Raw genomic sequence first — 15,606 nt, 5'->3', positions numbered from 1 at the left:
GGGAGTGCTAAGGTCTAGAGTGGGTACAAGCATACAAAGGGCTCAAGCACGAAGAGCCAAAAGAGGGGAAGGAGACATGGGATTCACCTTCCTTTGATCCAATCTCCATAGCAGTTGACGAGAACCAAAGGAATAGAATCAAGATGGCAATAAACACCAAACTAACAGAAAGGGAACTTGGTTCCACATCACTTTGACTTACATGCCATTACTCTGGTTCTGTGGCACTTCAATCTACATGTCATGGCAAGGACATGAACCAAAGATGTTGGAACAAGAAGATCAATCCCCATCTTACTAGATCGACAGGAATCGATAAGGGGGGGGAGAAGAGAGGAGAGAAGAATAGTATCTATATTCTTCCAACCAACTTGCCATGGGGATGAGCTAGGGTTTAAGAAGGAGACACAAACCCTGCAGTGTCTCAATTCACACCAACTCATATGGCTTTGTGACCATGGTGCAATTGAATTGGCACAAGGCTATCCCTATGGTCCCTAGCGATGCAATTGTCACCGCGAGAGCTAAAGAAATGCCATGGTCTAGGTGGCACAAGCATACGAGGTGGTTAGGAAGAACAAAGAGCAAAGGAGAGCAAAAGAGCAAAAGAGCAAAAGAGGTAGAGCCCGATGGTCTTGGAGAGGCAACTTGCGGCCATGAGCTCTACCTACATGAGTCGGCTTCCATCGGTTCCACAAAGGTTGTCCCCCAATTCCATCCCACTGGACTAGGTCACGGTGGGCTCAAAAGTGTGGGGTAAGATCCACATCGATATTGACATTGAGTCCACAATGGCCACGTCCTAGGGCTAGAAATAGGAGCCAATGTTTGGGGTAATGATGAAGACAACTAGAACACGAGAGAAGGGATATGCTCGGTGTTATGGCCATGGCGAGGTGAACTCGTGATCGTAACATTCAACCACATCAATCTCTCGATCAGCTCGAAGGCATGGTCTATAGACAACGACAAACAACACAAAAAAGGACCACAGCACAACTAGCAAAGAACTAAACCAACATGACTTGGAGTAGCACAAATAACCATAGCAACATAATAGTAGACCGGCACAACGACACAACACATGCATAGATAGATCATGTGACAAGTGCATGAACAAGTATAGATGTCGAAATGATGTATGAACAAGTGTATGGAAGAGCAAGAAAAGGGTTTTCATCGGCATTAGGAATGGCGTCAACTAGGGTTCGACCTTACTGTGGATGAAGGGCTACTATGGGCCTGTTGCTGGCTTGCTGCTGCCACTCACGATAGGCTACTGCTTGCTGCTACCTGGCTACGGCTCACTACAGCTTGGCTGTGGCTTGCTATGGCTAGCCGGAGGAGGCTGCTGCTGGTCGGTTAGGGCTGTAGGCGACCGGGGGTGGCGACAGAGCTCTGGCGATGGCACAACAGGGCTATAGCTCCCCCAAGCTATAGGAGGGCAGGGCAACAGGGAGGTGATGCCACTATCCTACGGCGAGGCGGTTAGCATGGTCAGTGGCTCTGACTCTCGGTGTGGATTGTAGGACCTCCCTATGGCAGTGAACAACTATGGCACGAAGGCCAATCTCAATAGAACAGCGATGGAAACGATGAAAAGGTGGAAGCTTTGGGCTTTAGGGCTCACCAGTGGCCAATGAAGGTGATGGCTAGGCGGAGCTCGGCAAGGACAGGGCGGTGCACGACATGGGTACGGTGGTCCTAGTCATGATTCGGCGTGGCGAGGAGGGTGACGCGGTGGAGGTGAAAGGTCCTAATGGCTAGAGGATGGTGAATGGCCTATTAAAAATTTCTACAACAACACTTAACAAACCGGTTAGACAATTATGAGGCGAAGCAAGTGTTGTGCTAGCCTACTAAAAATGTAAGCCACCTACCACAATTCTAGTTCCTATTATTTCTAACCACACAATGGCTATGGCACTACACTAAGTTAGTGTGCTCTCATAGGCTAACTAAAGAGCCACACTAACCAAACTAACAAGCTCTCATAACTGGCTACATTAAAGAGCTTGATAACTAGTTGATGGTAATGTAAAGAGAGAGAGCAATAGAGTTATACCGCAGTGTTGAGGAATGAACCAATCAATCACAAGAATAAAAACCAATGAAGACCAATCACCTCAAAGTCAAATAATGACACAATGATTTTTTTTATCAAGGTTCGCTTACTTGTCGGCAAACTAGTCCTTGTTGTGGTGATTCACTCACTTGGAGGTTCACGCGCTAATTGGAATCACACGCCAAACCCTCAATAGGGTGCCACATAACCAACACAAGATGAGGATCACACAAGCCATGAGCAATTTACTAGAGTACCTTTTGGCTATCCACCGGAGAAAGGTCAAGAACCCCTCACAATCACCACGATCGGAGCTGGAGACAATCACCAACCTCCGCTCGATGATCGTCGCTGCTCCAAGCCGTCTAGGTGATGGAAGCCACCAAGAGTAACAAGCAAATCCCGCAGCGAAACACGAACACCAAGTGTCTCTAGATGCAAACACTCAAGCAATGCACTTGGATTCTCTCCCAATCTCACAAATATTATTAATCCATGATGGAGATGAGTGGGAGGGCTTTGGCTAAGCTCACAAGGTTGTTATGTCAATGCAAATGGCCAAGAGTGTGAGCTAGAGCCGGCCATGGGGCTTAAATAGAAGCCCCCATGAAACAGAGCTGTTGTACCCCTTCACTAGGCATTGCTCAGGGTGATAGGATGCTCTAGTCATATCGACCGAACACACCCTGCCAGCATTCGGTCAACAGATGGTTACCACATCATCCCTCTCTTCAAATATTGAGCGCCCAATCCCAACGGTCAAGTGATGACCGGACGCAGCACAGTGCCACGATCGAACACAAGACCCCAGCGTTCGGTCACTTCTAGTAAGGTTCTAGCTATGACCAGACGCGTTCGGTCATGACCGACCAGACTCACCCAGCGTCCGGTCACTCACTGTCTCCTCTATGTGCTGCCATGTCAGCAGGACCAGACGCACCCTACCAACGTCCGATCATGAAGTGACCCAGCATTCGGTCGAAGACCGACACCAGCATCTTCACTGCTTACATTGACCGGACGCACCGGTCTAGTTTGAGGCCAGCGTCCGGTGCACTCTATGAAACCCTGTCTTTTCTATACAGTGCATAGGTGGCACCGTTGGACTGTCCGCACTCTATGGGAAGACACTCCACCGATGAAGTTTCTTACCCTTGCTCCCAAGTGCTAAACAAAATGTGTATCACCTTTGTGCATGTGTGTTATCATATTTTTCACAAACATTTTCAAGGGTGTTAGCACTCCACTAGATCCTAGATGAATATGCAATGAGTTAGAGCATCTAGTGGCACTTTGATAACCATATTTTGATACGAATTTCAACCTCTTAATAGTATAGCTATGGAACCTAAATGTGATCACACTCGCTAAGTGTCTTGATCACCGAAATAAAATGGCTCCTTCCACTAATACTTTTGCCTTGAGCCTTTTATTTTTCTCTTTCTTCTTTTCAAGTCAAAGCACTTGATCATCACCATGGCATCACCATCATCATGTCATGATCTTCATTTGCTTCACCACTTAGAATGTGCTACCTATCTCATGATCACTTTGATAAACTAGGTTAGCACTTAGGGTTTCATCAATTCACCAAAACCAAACTAGAGCTTTCAGGAGGTCGACAGGGCAAGGGCGATGGTGGAGCAAGGGCGGGTTTCGGCCGTTAGAATAGCAGGGTGGCACTACCATGGTGAGCTACTCGGCATAGAGGTGCTCAGCGTGTAGGGCACCGAGGGGGCTTGACATGGACTCTGCCATGGCACAACATAGGTAACTACCGGTAGAGAAGGCTTGATGGCTACTTGGTGCAGATGGCGGGTAGCTTGGCTTGGCGAGGAAGAGGTGGGAACAGTGCAGTTCATATCGATGGCTGTGGTAAGGCAAAGGTGGCATGGCAAGGAAGTGGTGGTGGTGCTACTGCTCGGTGAAGCAGAGGAGGGCGGCGGCTACAGCGGAAATGGAGGAAGGGAGAGGTGGTGGCTTCAGCTTTTATAGCAGCATAGGCTAGGGTTCGAGGGGAAGCCAGTGCACTATGGATAATGGTGATCTTTAGGAAACACGCCAGGGACATGTGTTGGCCGATTCAAGTCCGTGTGCAGATGCTGAGGCGGCCACGATGTGGGTGCATGAGATGCGGCAACGATGCCTAGGAGAATTGGGGGCATGACTTACGATTAGGGTTAGGTAGGGGCACGCTGGCGGGCCTACGGGGGCTGGGCGATTGGGCCACAAGGGCCACATGAGTGTGCTGGCAGGCCTGCGGGGCTGGTGGGCTTACGGGCCATGTGCACGAGCAGGCCAGGCGAGGCGCTGCGGCTTGGCCAGGTGGCGAGCTAGGTCATCGGGTGGAGGCAACCTAGGCCCTGCGAGGAGATGGTAGGGAGGTGAGGAGAGGGAGAGGAGGTGGGTTGGGAATAAAAGAAAAAGGATTTTCCTTTTATGATTTATGAATTTGAGAGGGATTTGAATAGGAGTTTAGGTGAATTCAAGAGAGACTTGAGAAGAATTCAAGGAGAGGAGGAGAAGGGATTATTCTCTAATTCCTTGATAGGGAAAAGATATAGGTTTCCCCATTTTGCTATGATGATTGAGAGGGAAAAGGAAAAGGAACCTTTATATTAATTAGGTCTCAAGAAATTTGAAAGGGAATTCAAAAGGGATTGAATGGAGTTTTGCTATGGATTTGTGCACTCCAACTCCAACAAGACTCAAACCCCAAAACCAACTCAAAGCAAAGGCACTCTCTGTCGGTGCGGGACCCACGGGATACCCCGTAAGGGAGGGAGAAGAACCAGCCTAACTAGGATTCTTCCCCTATAATCTTAGTAGTAGTATTATTCTGTAATCCTATTAGGAACTCTCATTGTAAATTGACTAGGACTCTGACCTCCTAACTATATAAAGGAGGGCAGGGCTCCTTGGATCAGGGGTTCAGAGAACAATTGTTCAACACAACACTTTACGATCAATCCAACGTAAAGGCTAACGCTGACTGGACGTAGGGCTATTACTCGATCTACAATCGAGGGTCCAAACCAGAATAAATCAACTATCTCTTGCATTTACCGTCGAGTTCTGTATACGCTGAAGCCCGAATATACTACCTCGGGTACCCCCATGGTAGGCTATCGGTGGTCAAACATACAATTCTACTGGCTAAGTCTTCGATCTTAGGCTCCATCCTCTCAACGGCATCAATGTACTCTTGACTATCGGCTTCCTCTGCTATCTTGGACAAAGGCGCCTCTGGAGCAAGAACCCAGACCTAGGCTAGGACATTCTTGGTACATAGTTGGGCGCACCTCTTCACGAACTCTTGGAAACGAGTTGGAATTCGAGGAATTAACTGAGCCCAAGATTGCCTATCATCCGCTGGAGTTCGGAGAACATCAGCTACTGAACGAAAGGATTTCCACAAAGCTTTCCAGTTTTCAGTAGCCATCACCAACTTGCCAGACAAGTCTTCAATATTTTTTTGGGCCTGCACAAGATCTCTATCAGCTCCACGCCTAATCAACTTAGCAAGCGCAAGTTCTTCCTTAGCATGAGTAATTACCTCCTCATCCTTGTTGTGACTAGAACAAACAAGAGTCTTCATTTCATCAATGCCCTCCGAGAGCTTCTGTTTTTCAACTCGGAGAGCTAGACAAGACACCAAACAACAAGTCAGCAAAAAGGAGAATTTGAATACAGAAGGAAACAAAAAGAACCCACAATACCGTTGCGCTCCTTCTTCGTGGCCTCCAAGTTCTTCACGGCCTCCGAATTCTTTAGAGCCTCCTAGATAGCAGCATCCCTCTACTTCTCGGCCTCAACAACCCAGGCACGAAGACCTTGTTCCTCCTTCTGATGCGTTTTACGCTCAGCCTCCATCTCGGCCTAGCAGAGATCCAGCTCTACCTTTAGGGCGCTCAACTCAGAAGACAACTTCTTCTTGGTTTCCGATGAGAAGAAGAAGCCGGTATGGTCCCGAGAGAAGGACTAAACAAAAAAGAAAGAGAGAAAGAAGGCATAAGAACAGGAGAAAGACGGACATCCAAAGAAAGAACTTCAGAAAACTTACTTGGAGTTTTTCTCCAAAAGAAGTCGCAAAGGTCATGAAGTCTCCCCAAGAAGCGGTCAACTCTGACAACCGATGAGTGGCATCAAATTGATGAACCACATCTTTAGTAGAAAGAGGAGCAGAGGGAGAAGACGGCCAATGCGGAGAAGGAAGGATCAAGGACACATCATGGGAAGTCTTGGCTACCTCCCTAGATGAATCCACCGCAATGGCCACGGTCACCTCTAGGGCAACCAAGACAGCAGCAGCAGCATCATCACCAGAAGGCCTTGTCACCCCCACAACCACTTCACCAACAGTGTGCTGCGAGTCCTGAGGCTCAGTACTCAGGGGCACAACAGAGAGCTGGCAAGAAGTTGATGGAGGGACAAGAGAAGACAAAGGCCTGAAAGTTGATAAAAGAACTCGCCAATAAGAACAAGAAAAAAGGAGAACAGAAGCAAAGAGACAAAACCAAAATCCACTCACCCAGCTATCTTCTTCTTCGTAAAACAAAAAGAAGACCTCACAGGAGGAACCAGGGCAGCAAAAACATCCCCGCCACTAGGCAGCAAGAGCGGTATAGCCGGTACCGGAGCCCCAGAAGAACTCGGTACCAAAGCTACGGAAGAACTCGACACCGGAGCCATAGAAGAACCCGGTGTAGGAGCCTCAGAAGAACTCATATCCAATGACCGCTTACTACAAAAAGATCAAGACCAAAGTCAAAACAAAGAGGAGGGATTCAGCAGCAGCAAAATAAGAAAACAACTCACTGCCGCATGATAACGGGTGCATCATCACCCTCTTCTTCCTCAGTCTCGACCAAGGCCACCATAGCACCAGCTGAAAAAAGAACAAAAGTACTCGATTCAAGACAAAAACAAGAAGACAAAGGGACAGAGTGTATTAATATGCTCACCTAAGAGCATTCTAGCTACAACTGGAGTACCTAGATGAGTACTTGGCTGGCAAGACTTCTTGGAAGCAGGTAAACCAGATGAAGAACCATCCGCTCGCCCCCTCTTCGAGACACTACGAGGACCTCGAGGGACTGGACGAGGAACATATTCTTCATATACATCAACAACTCTGGAAGAAACTCCAGGAAACACTGTGGTGATTGGAAAGTTACTAGTTACAGAAGCCCCAGCAAGGTTCTCCCCAGTATTCACCACGGCAGGGAGGACATCAAGGGGAATTGGGTCAACAAAGTTGCGCCCCAATTCCTGCGAAACGAATAAAACAATAAGACAAGGAAAATTAAGCAAAAATGGATGTAGCAAAAGAAATATAGAAAGAACCTGCACGAAGAGAAAATGACTTACAACTGGAGGCGGGTTGTTGGCAGAGTACTCGGAGATAGTAAGCGGGACAATGCTTGCTCCTTTTAGCATCTTCTAGAGACGCTCAAGTACCTCCTTGTCGGTCAACTCAAGGGCAGGGACCATGCACGAAGGATCCTCAGCCCCAGAGTACTCGAAACCAAGGTTCTCTCGCTCCTTCAGAGGCTGAACACGACGATGAAGAAAGCTTGAGACGATTCTGAAACCGGTCAAGCCCTGCTACTTCAGAGTGCTTATCCGCTCAAGGAACGGTTGGATCGCCTGGAGCTCGTCTAGAGTCAGGGAGTTCTTTTCCCACCGGTCGTTAACTGAGGGACCAGATCTAGAATGCACGGCAAGAGAAGGAATCAAATTGGCGGCATAGAACCAATCAGCACACCAATCCCTCACAGAATCAACCAGGTCATAGTTAAAAAACTTGCTTTTAAGACCCTGTCAAAACTAAATCCCACAGCCACCAAGAACGTTGGTGTCTTCATGGTGGGGTTGAGGCTTCAAACGAAAGAAGTGATGGAAAAGAGAAAGAGAAGGAGGAATTCCAAGGAAAGCTTCATAGAGATGTAGGAAAACAGAAAGATGGAGGACAGCATTGGGAGTTAGATGGTTCAAACTAATCCCAAAATAACCAAGAAATTGATGAAGGAAGGCGGAAGCAGGAAGGCAAAGTCCAGCACGGATAAAGAAGACGAAAAGGATAATCTCACCAGGACCTAGAGCAGGGACCCGATGCTCGCCTAGAACTCTCCATTCAGCAATGCCCTTGCTCTGGATCAAACCATCGCCGGCAAGCTCATGAAGATGGTCTTCAGTTGTTGTCGGAGCCGGCCAAGCTTTCTAGGCAGCCCTCATGGCCATGAACTCCTGGTTCTCGATCACGAAAAGAGATGACTCCTCATCCATGAAGGTTGCCTAAGACTTGCTCGCAGCCTTCTTCCTACCCATGTACTAACAAAGGCAAGAAGGAACTAGGGGAAGAGAAGGCTTGGACGGCGGCGCTAAGATGGCGAAGGCAATGGCGACAGCGGATTTCTGAAAGCTAGGGTTTCAAGGCAAGAGAAGGGCAGTAAAGAAAAAGAAGATGAAAGGTCTTTAAATAGATTTTACAGCGATAAAAACGGCCCACCAGGCCCATTAAAGCACGGTGTGAGAACGCAACGGTCCATTTACTGACACAGCTGAAATGACGGAGGGCACAAATCCACACAATGGTACAATTCAACGGGCAGATTTTAGACTTATCCATCCAGCACTACGACGGAGTTATCAGATTACTATAAGAACAACCCGTTAAGCATAAAGAAACGAAGGGCTACCTCGCAAGGAACATAAGAACCTGGTTCTCATGGAAAGAACTCAGGAATCTCATGAACAACCAGGACTACAGCAGAAAAATAAATGACAACTTAGAAGACAAGATTCTTTCCATTACAAGCGACTTCAAAAATAGAAGATTACAAATCTTACAAGACCCAACGAACTCAGTACCACGAAAAGCAAAGTAGCAAAGAGAAACCCAGACACAGCTAGGCTCTAGAATGACTACGTGTCCCAAATTGCTACTTAGAAGGACAAACCGCCCTCGGCTACACTATTTTCTTCAAAGGACGGACACAGTGCATCCAAGGCGGAAATCAACAGCACGGCGGGACAACATGGAGCAGAGAAGGCCCGCAGGCATCTGTCTACCCAAGACCGATGTGATGCTGGATATGGTGTTGATCTGCACTGGACAGTCTCAGGACAGGCGACGAGGATCAACCCAGAACTGCCAGATGAAGGAACGAAGCCCACATCACAAGACTTCCTCCAACTACCGCCACGTACATCCTGGTACATTGCTACTACGAGATTAGCCTACCTCTAATCCCTATCACAAGACTTCCTCTAGCTACGGCAAGACACACAAGAACTGCAAAATAAACCCAAGGGCTGCTCTACTTCACAAACTACCATATTCATGACTACAGAGACTTCAGAACAAGCAACAAAATGCTCAATGAATCAAAATGACACTCCAGAAGGGTATTTATAGACCGAAGGAGCAGTGCACATGGACCAGGAGCACCAACGAAACAAGCCTAACAAAGGGCATAGTGAAAAGACAGAATTCAATGAAAGAGGACTCAGGCGTGAAGGAACAGTACTCAACAACAAGCATATTCGGGAGAATATACCAACACAGTACAACCCATGAACAAAAGGCATTTACACTCAACCACCACCATACAACTACATCTGACAACAGCAGACCACCGGAGAATACACCAAGACCCTGCATCCGAGTTCTTCCAGAACAAAACAACCCGGATATATGCACCGGGGCTGCAACAGGAAAGGTATACAGTTCTTTCGAACAAATCAGATTCAAGACCCTCCAACTTTTTGTTTCAAATAGCAAGAGGCTCGGGGGCTACACTCAGTGAGTGCACTTTTTCTTTTAAAAAAGCGCACGTCGCTCAGAAGACTTCTTTAAGACAGACGACTTCAAGGCCACAAGATAAAAAGAACCCAGACATAGCTAAATCCAAGCTCTTTTCAACCAAGAAACCAGGTATATGCTCGGGAGCCTTTCGACGAAGAATCAAGGAGATTTCAAGAAAAGACCCTCAAGCTCCTTGTGCCAAACAGCAAGAGGCTCGGAGGCTACATCCAAATGGGGGTACTTTTTTCTTCAAAAAGGCACACACCGCGTGAAGATCTCACGAAGCGCTGTACGGTTTCGTTCAAGAAAGCACTCGGACGACACTTGTTTCTGCTCAACAAGGCTTGAAGGAACAAGACGAGGCTTCCAGAACTCAACCATGAAGTGCTCGGGGGCTTGTCGGTGTGGGACCCATGGGATACCCCGCAAGGGAGGGAGAAGAACTAGCCTAACTAGGATTCTTCCCCTGTAATCTTAGTAGTAATATTATTCTGTAATCCTATTAGGAACTCTTATTGTAAACCGACTAGAACTCTGGCCTCCTGACTATATAAAGGAGGGCAGGACTCCTTGGATCGGGGGTTTAGAGAATAATTGTTCAACACAACACTTTACGATCAATCCAACGCAAAGGCTAACGCCGACTGAATGTAGGGCTATTACTCGATCTATGATCGAGGGTCCGAACCAGAATAAATTGACTTCTCTTGCGTTTACCGTCGAGTTCTGCATACGCTGAAGCCCGAATATACTGCCCCGGGTACCCCCGTGGTAGGCTATCGGTGGTCAAACATCGACACTCTCCTACAACCAATTCTAAATGATTGCAATGATTTATTAGTGTGCTTAAGTTTGACCTAGAACTACATGCTCCACACATTTCGGGAAAAAAAATTAAGAAGCTCGTATTTTTTGTTGCACGAAAACCCAAGATGTTACACTAGGCCGTGTTGTGCCTGGGCCGAGCAAAGACGCCGGGCCATGGGGCAAGCCATTTGTGTAAAATATAAGACGTGCACATAATCCAATTTATTTTATCTTTATAATCTAGGCACGTGTCCCCAATCCCCATAACTTATGCTTCTCCTGTTCTCTAAGATAACGCATTCTAGAAATTTAAGATAAATTAAGGGAACACTAAAATAACGCACGTACCCATGGACCAAACCTAATTAAGGAGTTTTTTTTTCTCAAATTATGGTTTTCTTTTTAATAAACTTTGGCTAATGCGAGCATGGACACCACATAGAATGCATTATATTTCAAGACGGAGGAAGTATAATCCTACAAGCTAATTGTACTAGTTTAATTAAAAAAGGTTTCTTCTGCACCTTGACCTAGAAGGTCTATAATTCTGATGAGGGTTTGCAAACATGCTATCATATCAAGCACTCCATTATAATTTGTAAGACTTTTGAGTTTTCTAGACACATAGCCTTTGCTTTGCGCTTAGATATACACTATGTATAAATACATAGTAAAAACAATATATTTAGAAAACTCAAAATGTCTTACAATTTAGAATGGAGAAAGTACTGCCAGTTGGAGGCTCCATACTATTCTCACATGACGTGCTAGATAAAGGCATAAATCATAAAATTCTAAAAAAATACATCCACTTTGAATTTGATAAAAATCTAATCATCACAGGAACTAATAATAACTATTAGATCTATTTTGTTTCTAAATTAACCACTTTTGTCAATCTATCATTATGAAAAACAATACATCTACCATCTAAATTGCACACCTCAATTATTGTGAAAGCTGTATTAAATAAATCTTAAATTTGCAATGTATCCACCTCCAATTATGAAAAATGAACTAAAATAACTCTAATCTCAGTGGCGAAGCTTTGTAGCTCGTGGGTGCACCACTAAAATTTGAAAAATAACCAATACTAAAATCAAAATTTCACCATGGTTTTAGTTTAAATTTTCACACCTATAAGATAAATGCGTCATCCTCTAATTTTCTCTAACTCCGCCACTGCTTAATCTGAAGCTAGATTTTCCAAATATTTTATTATAAAATATACCATAAAACACCCCTATATTATGCTTTTGAATTTCTGACTTCTAACTTTCTAAGAGCATGGACACCCCTATACGTTCGCTCCGCACATTGTCATGAAAATAAACCTCTATACAAAATTCTTCATGTCTTAATGCTCTTACAGCCGGTGTTAGAGCCGGCTCGGACACCCCTGTACTTCTAAGAGCATCGAGACATGAACAACCCCATTTATATACACAGATTTGAGGGATACTTTATACTATTTTTTTTTGTAAAATGGATAATCAGGGTCCTTTTGAATGCAAAAATTTTGCCCTGTTCACTTGTCTTATAAGCCGTACTTTTTCAGCCAACGAACACTATTTTTCTCTCACAACAAATCAGTCCAACAGTACTTTCAGCCATGGCTTATCAGCCAAACGAACGGAGCATTTGTGGGAACTAGTTCATTTTTGCTACAGCACAGGAAACAGAAAATTTTCCTATGTTCCAAAGTGGCATGAAATGCAAATGACACTGTATCATGCTAAGCTCTCTAGGCTCTATCCAGCCTGTCCCGTATCACGCGCACTGAATCATTAGCCAGTTCGATTAAGGACGCACGCTGTTTTTTTTTTTTTGAACGAACAAGGACGCATGCTGTTGACATTTCAAATTTACACATCTCGCCTGCCTAGTAGATTAAAAACAACAACACGCAGCTAATATTTCACATGAACCATCATCATCAGGCATAGATGAACTGGTACAACATTGGTCCTGTTTGGATACTCTAGCACAGCTAGAGGTTAGAGTTACTTTCTATCTCAGGACTAGTCCTGAACTAACTCTAGCCTAAAAGATGTTTAGATACCAGGGTTAAAATGATAATAAATGTGCTTTCCAAATCATTGGTGCGGGCGAAAGTAGAGAGAAAACAGTGGACCCCACCTCAAATAGCCCCAACTAGCCCAAATAATCATCTATTTAGGGATAGTTTTTTAGGATGAGCTAGTTGCAAATAACTCACTCTAGCCCTCCTGTTTGGCTACTTTAAAACTAATTAAGCTCCAACTAACCCAAACTAGATCTAACCCATAGATCAAACAGGGCCATTGGTGCAAACACCACAACTCTTCCGATCCCTTTAATTTCCACCCACCGCTACTCCATAGTCCATCACCGCAATGGTGCTTCTTCGCAGCTGTTTCAGTACTGGCCCCGCTGCACCTGCAGCAGCTCCACCAAGAACACACGGATCGTCATCAGTACAGGAACAAATAAATTTTCGAGTTCCGATTGAGCGTGAACGCACCTCGAATCCGACGAGCGAGCGGCAGTAGCCGACGGTGGCGCCGGTGAGCACGGAGCTGGTGGACCCGCACTCGCTGCCCACCACCGACGCGCTGGAGCGGTCCAGCCTGACGCCCACCCACGGCTGCGCATGCTGGTAGCCGTACCCGCACGCGGCCGCCGCCGGCACGCTGATGTGCGACGACGAGCGCTGCATCTTCCTGGGCGCGCCCTGGCCGCGGCGCCTGCTGCTGGGCTGCCGCTCCAGCGCCGCGGCGTCGGTGCGCTGCCTTGGTGCGCTCTGGGACCGGGCCTTGGCGCGGGACGACTCCGTGTTGGCCATGTAGCTCGGGACGACGCCGTACCCGTCGCCGGCTGCGGCGACGGCGGCGTCGTAGGGGGCCACGTACGGGCTGCTCCGCGCCGTGGCCGCGGGGTCGAACGCGAACACGTCCTCGAAGTGGCCGCTGTAGGCGCGCGGCAGGCTGAGCTCGGCGCCGAAGAACGCCGCGGGCGAGCACTGCCCGCCGCCGCCGTGGTAGTACTCGGCGAGGCGCCGCTCCCTGGACTCGGTGGCCGCCGCCGAGCAGCTGCTCCGCCCACGCCGCGCCAGCTCGCCGACGTCCATCTCCACGATCTTCACGTGCTCCTCCCCCGACGGCGACCGGTCCGTCACCTCCTGCATGCGCGCATACGACATGGCAGAACCGCGTGCTGTCAGCTGTCACCACTCACCACTTCACCAGGCGAGCAAAATGGTGCGAAGTCGGTCATGCAAGTGTGTGTGGACATACGTAGGAGCTGCGGCGCCTTGGAACGGGATGCTGCGGTGACCGAAGCTGGTAGGCCGCCGGCGTGGCGTGGTCCGCGTCCAGCATGCGCGCGCGCTGGGCGCGCAGGCGGGACTGCGCGTCGACGAGGGCCTGCATGCGGCGGAGCGTGGCGGTGGCCTGCCTCCGCACCAGCTGGCCCCTGACCAGCGCCTGCAGCTTCACTAGCCCGCGCAGCGCGCACAGCGCCTTCCGAGCCTGCATGTACGTCCATGGCGCGTTCGTCAGTCAGATCAGTGGTCACTCACCATGGTGCCCTCGTGCTCGTCACAGGCTTCCAGGTTAAGGACTCACAAGATAGCCTCTGAAGGTGGCCTGGATCCTGGCGGCGGCCGCGTCCTCGACGGGGCGGCAGCTCACGGGCAGATGGCTCTCCTCCGCAGCCGCCACGGCGTGCTCGCTCTGGTCGAGCTCGCGCGCCGACGGCAACGGGGACGGCGCCGCATTATTGACCTTCCCCTGTGGCGTCGGCGCTGGCCGCCTGAAGCTCCAGCGCTTCTTCTCCCGGGGGCTGCTCGCGGCGGCCGGCAGCGGCGTGGCGTCGCCTTGCTGCTGCTGATACTGCTGCAGCGCCTTGTCCTTCCTCCCCGCCAAGATGCTCTTGAGCCACCGCCCCGCCTTCCCCATTGCCAGCCAACCTTGCTGCTTCCAGATCACCAAATGGCAATGCGGACAGACACGGTGTAGCTAGCATCCACCGGCTCACATGAGACAACACGGGCACGACAGAGCTACTATATATATATATATATATACTAGCACCGCCTCGCTCGACGATAAGGGAAGGGAAGGAAGGAGCAGCGACGTTGCGTCGGTCGGATCGCCACTGCGGCACCAGGCAGAGGCAGAGGCAGAGGCAGAGGCAGAGGCAGCAACAACACAGAGGATGGATGGTACACGTACAGCGGTTGAGTGAGTCAGCCGAGGCGAGGGCTTCTGAATGGCGCGCCATGTGCTCCGGCCGGCGGGAACGTGGAAGGGATCCCAACAACAAGGCAACAACGCTGGCTGGCTGCCTCTGCCTCTGCCTCTGCCTGTCAGGGGAGGGGAGGCCGGACGCCGGAGGGTGATGAATGAGACGGAGCAGATAGATGGCATGGCAAGTGCCGTGCACCGGGGAGCCGGGCCCCACCGGCAGCTGCCAGCTGGGTCCATGCTATTAGTCACGGCTCGTGCACGTGTTTTTACCGACACCCAAGATCAGTCACTTGACCTGGCGGTGTGAAGCGCTCGCCTCTTCCCCTGCCACCAGCTCCCTCATCGACGCCCAACGTTCAGGGATAGACATCTTCCTTGAACATTCCGATTTTACAGTTACTTGTATCGATGGATTTACTTGTATGATTGTGTGTTGTGTGTGTGTGTGTGTCTCTCTCTCTCTCTCTCTCTATATATATATATACACACACACACACACACACTTCAATTTTACACAGGAAAGGATATCTTACACCATACCAGGGACAACGGCACCATGTTTCTGAATGGCAACATGGTCGCGATTTGGAGTCCTAAAGATGAAATGATCATTCACTCAAACATGCCTTAATTTCCAGTTAACAAGCAATAAAAAATTATAGTTGCTTCTATGCCCCTTCACAATTTCATTAGGA

General features: G+C 48.4%; 1 protein-coding gene across 2 annotated transcripts; it reads right to left on the bottom strand.

The window, feature by feature from the left end:
• Positions 1-12,520: 12,520 nt before the first annotated feature.
• On the bottom strand, positions 12,521-14,838 carry LOC136539068 (protein IQ-DOMAIN 19-like). Of its 2 annotated transcripts, none has more exons than XM_066530997.1 (4): positions 14,288-14,838; positions 13,958-14,191; positions 13,186-13,842; positions 12,521-13,100 (listed from the first exon to the last, which is right to left on the bottom strand). In XM_066530997.1, the coding sequence occupies exons 1-4, from the start codon at positions 14,618-14,620 to the stop codon at positions 13,080-13,082; spliced, it is 1,245 nt and encodes a 414-aa protein (XP_066387094.1). In that variant the 5' UTR covers positions 14,621-14,838; the 3' UTR covers positions 12,521-13,079. The 2 variants fall into 2 exon arrangements, with proteins under 2 accessions (XP_066387094.1, XP_066387095.1); XM_066530998.1 differs by having other exon boundaries at positions 12,521-13,094.
• Positions 14,839-15,606: the final 768 nt, after the last annotated feature.

Source organism: Miscanthus floridulus, chromosome 2, assembly GCF_019320115.1.
Source record: "Miscanthus floridulus cultivar M001 chromosome 2, ASM1932011v1, whole genome shotgun sequence".
NCBI lineage: Eukaryota > Viridiplantae > Streptophyta > Magnoliopsida > Poales > Poaceae > Miscanthus > Miscanthus floridulus.
This window is presented reverse-complemented; position numbering and strand designations above follow the sequence as displayed.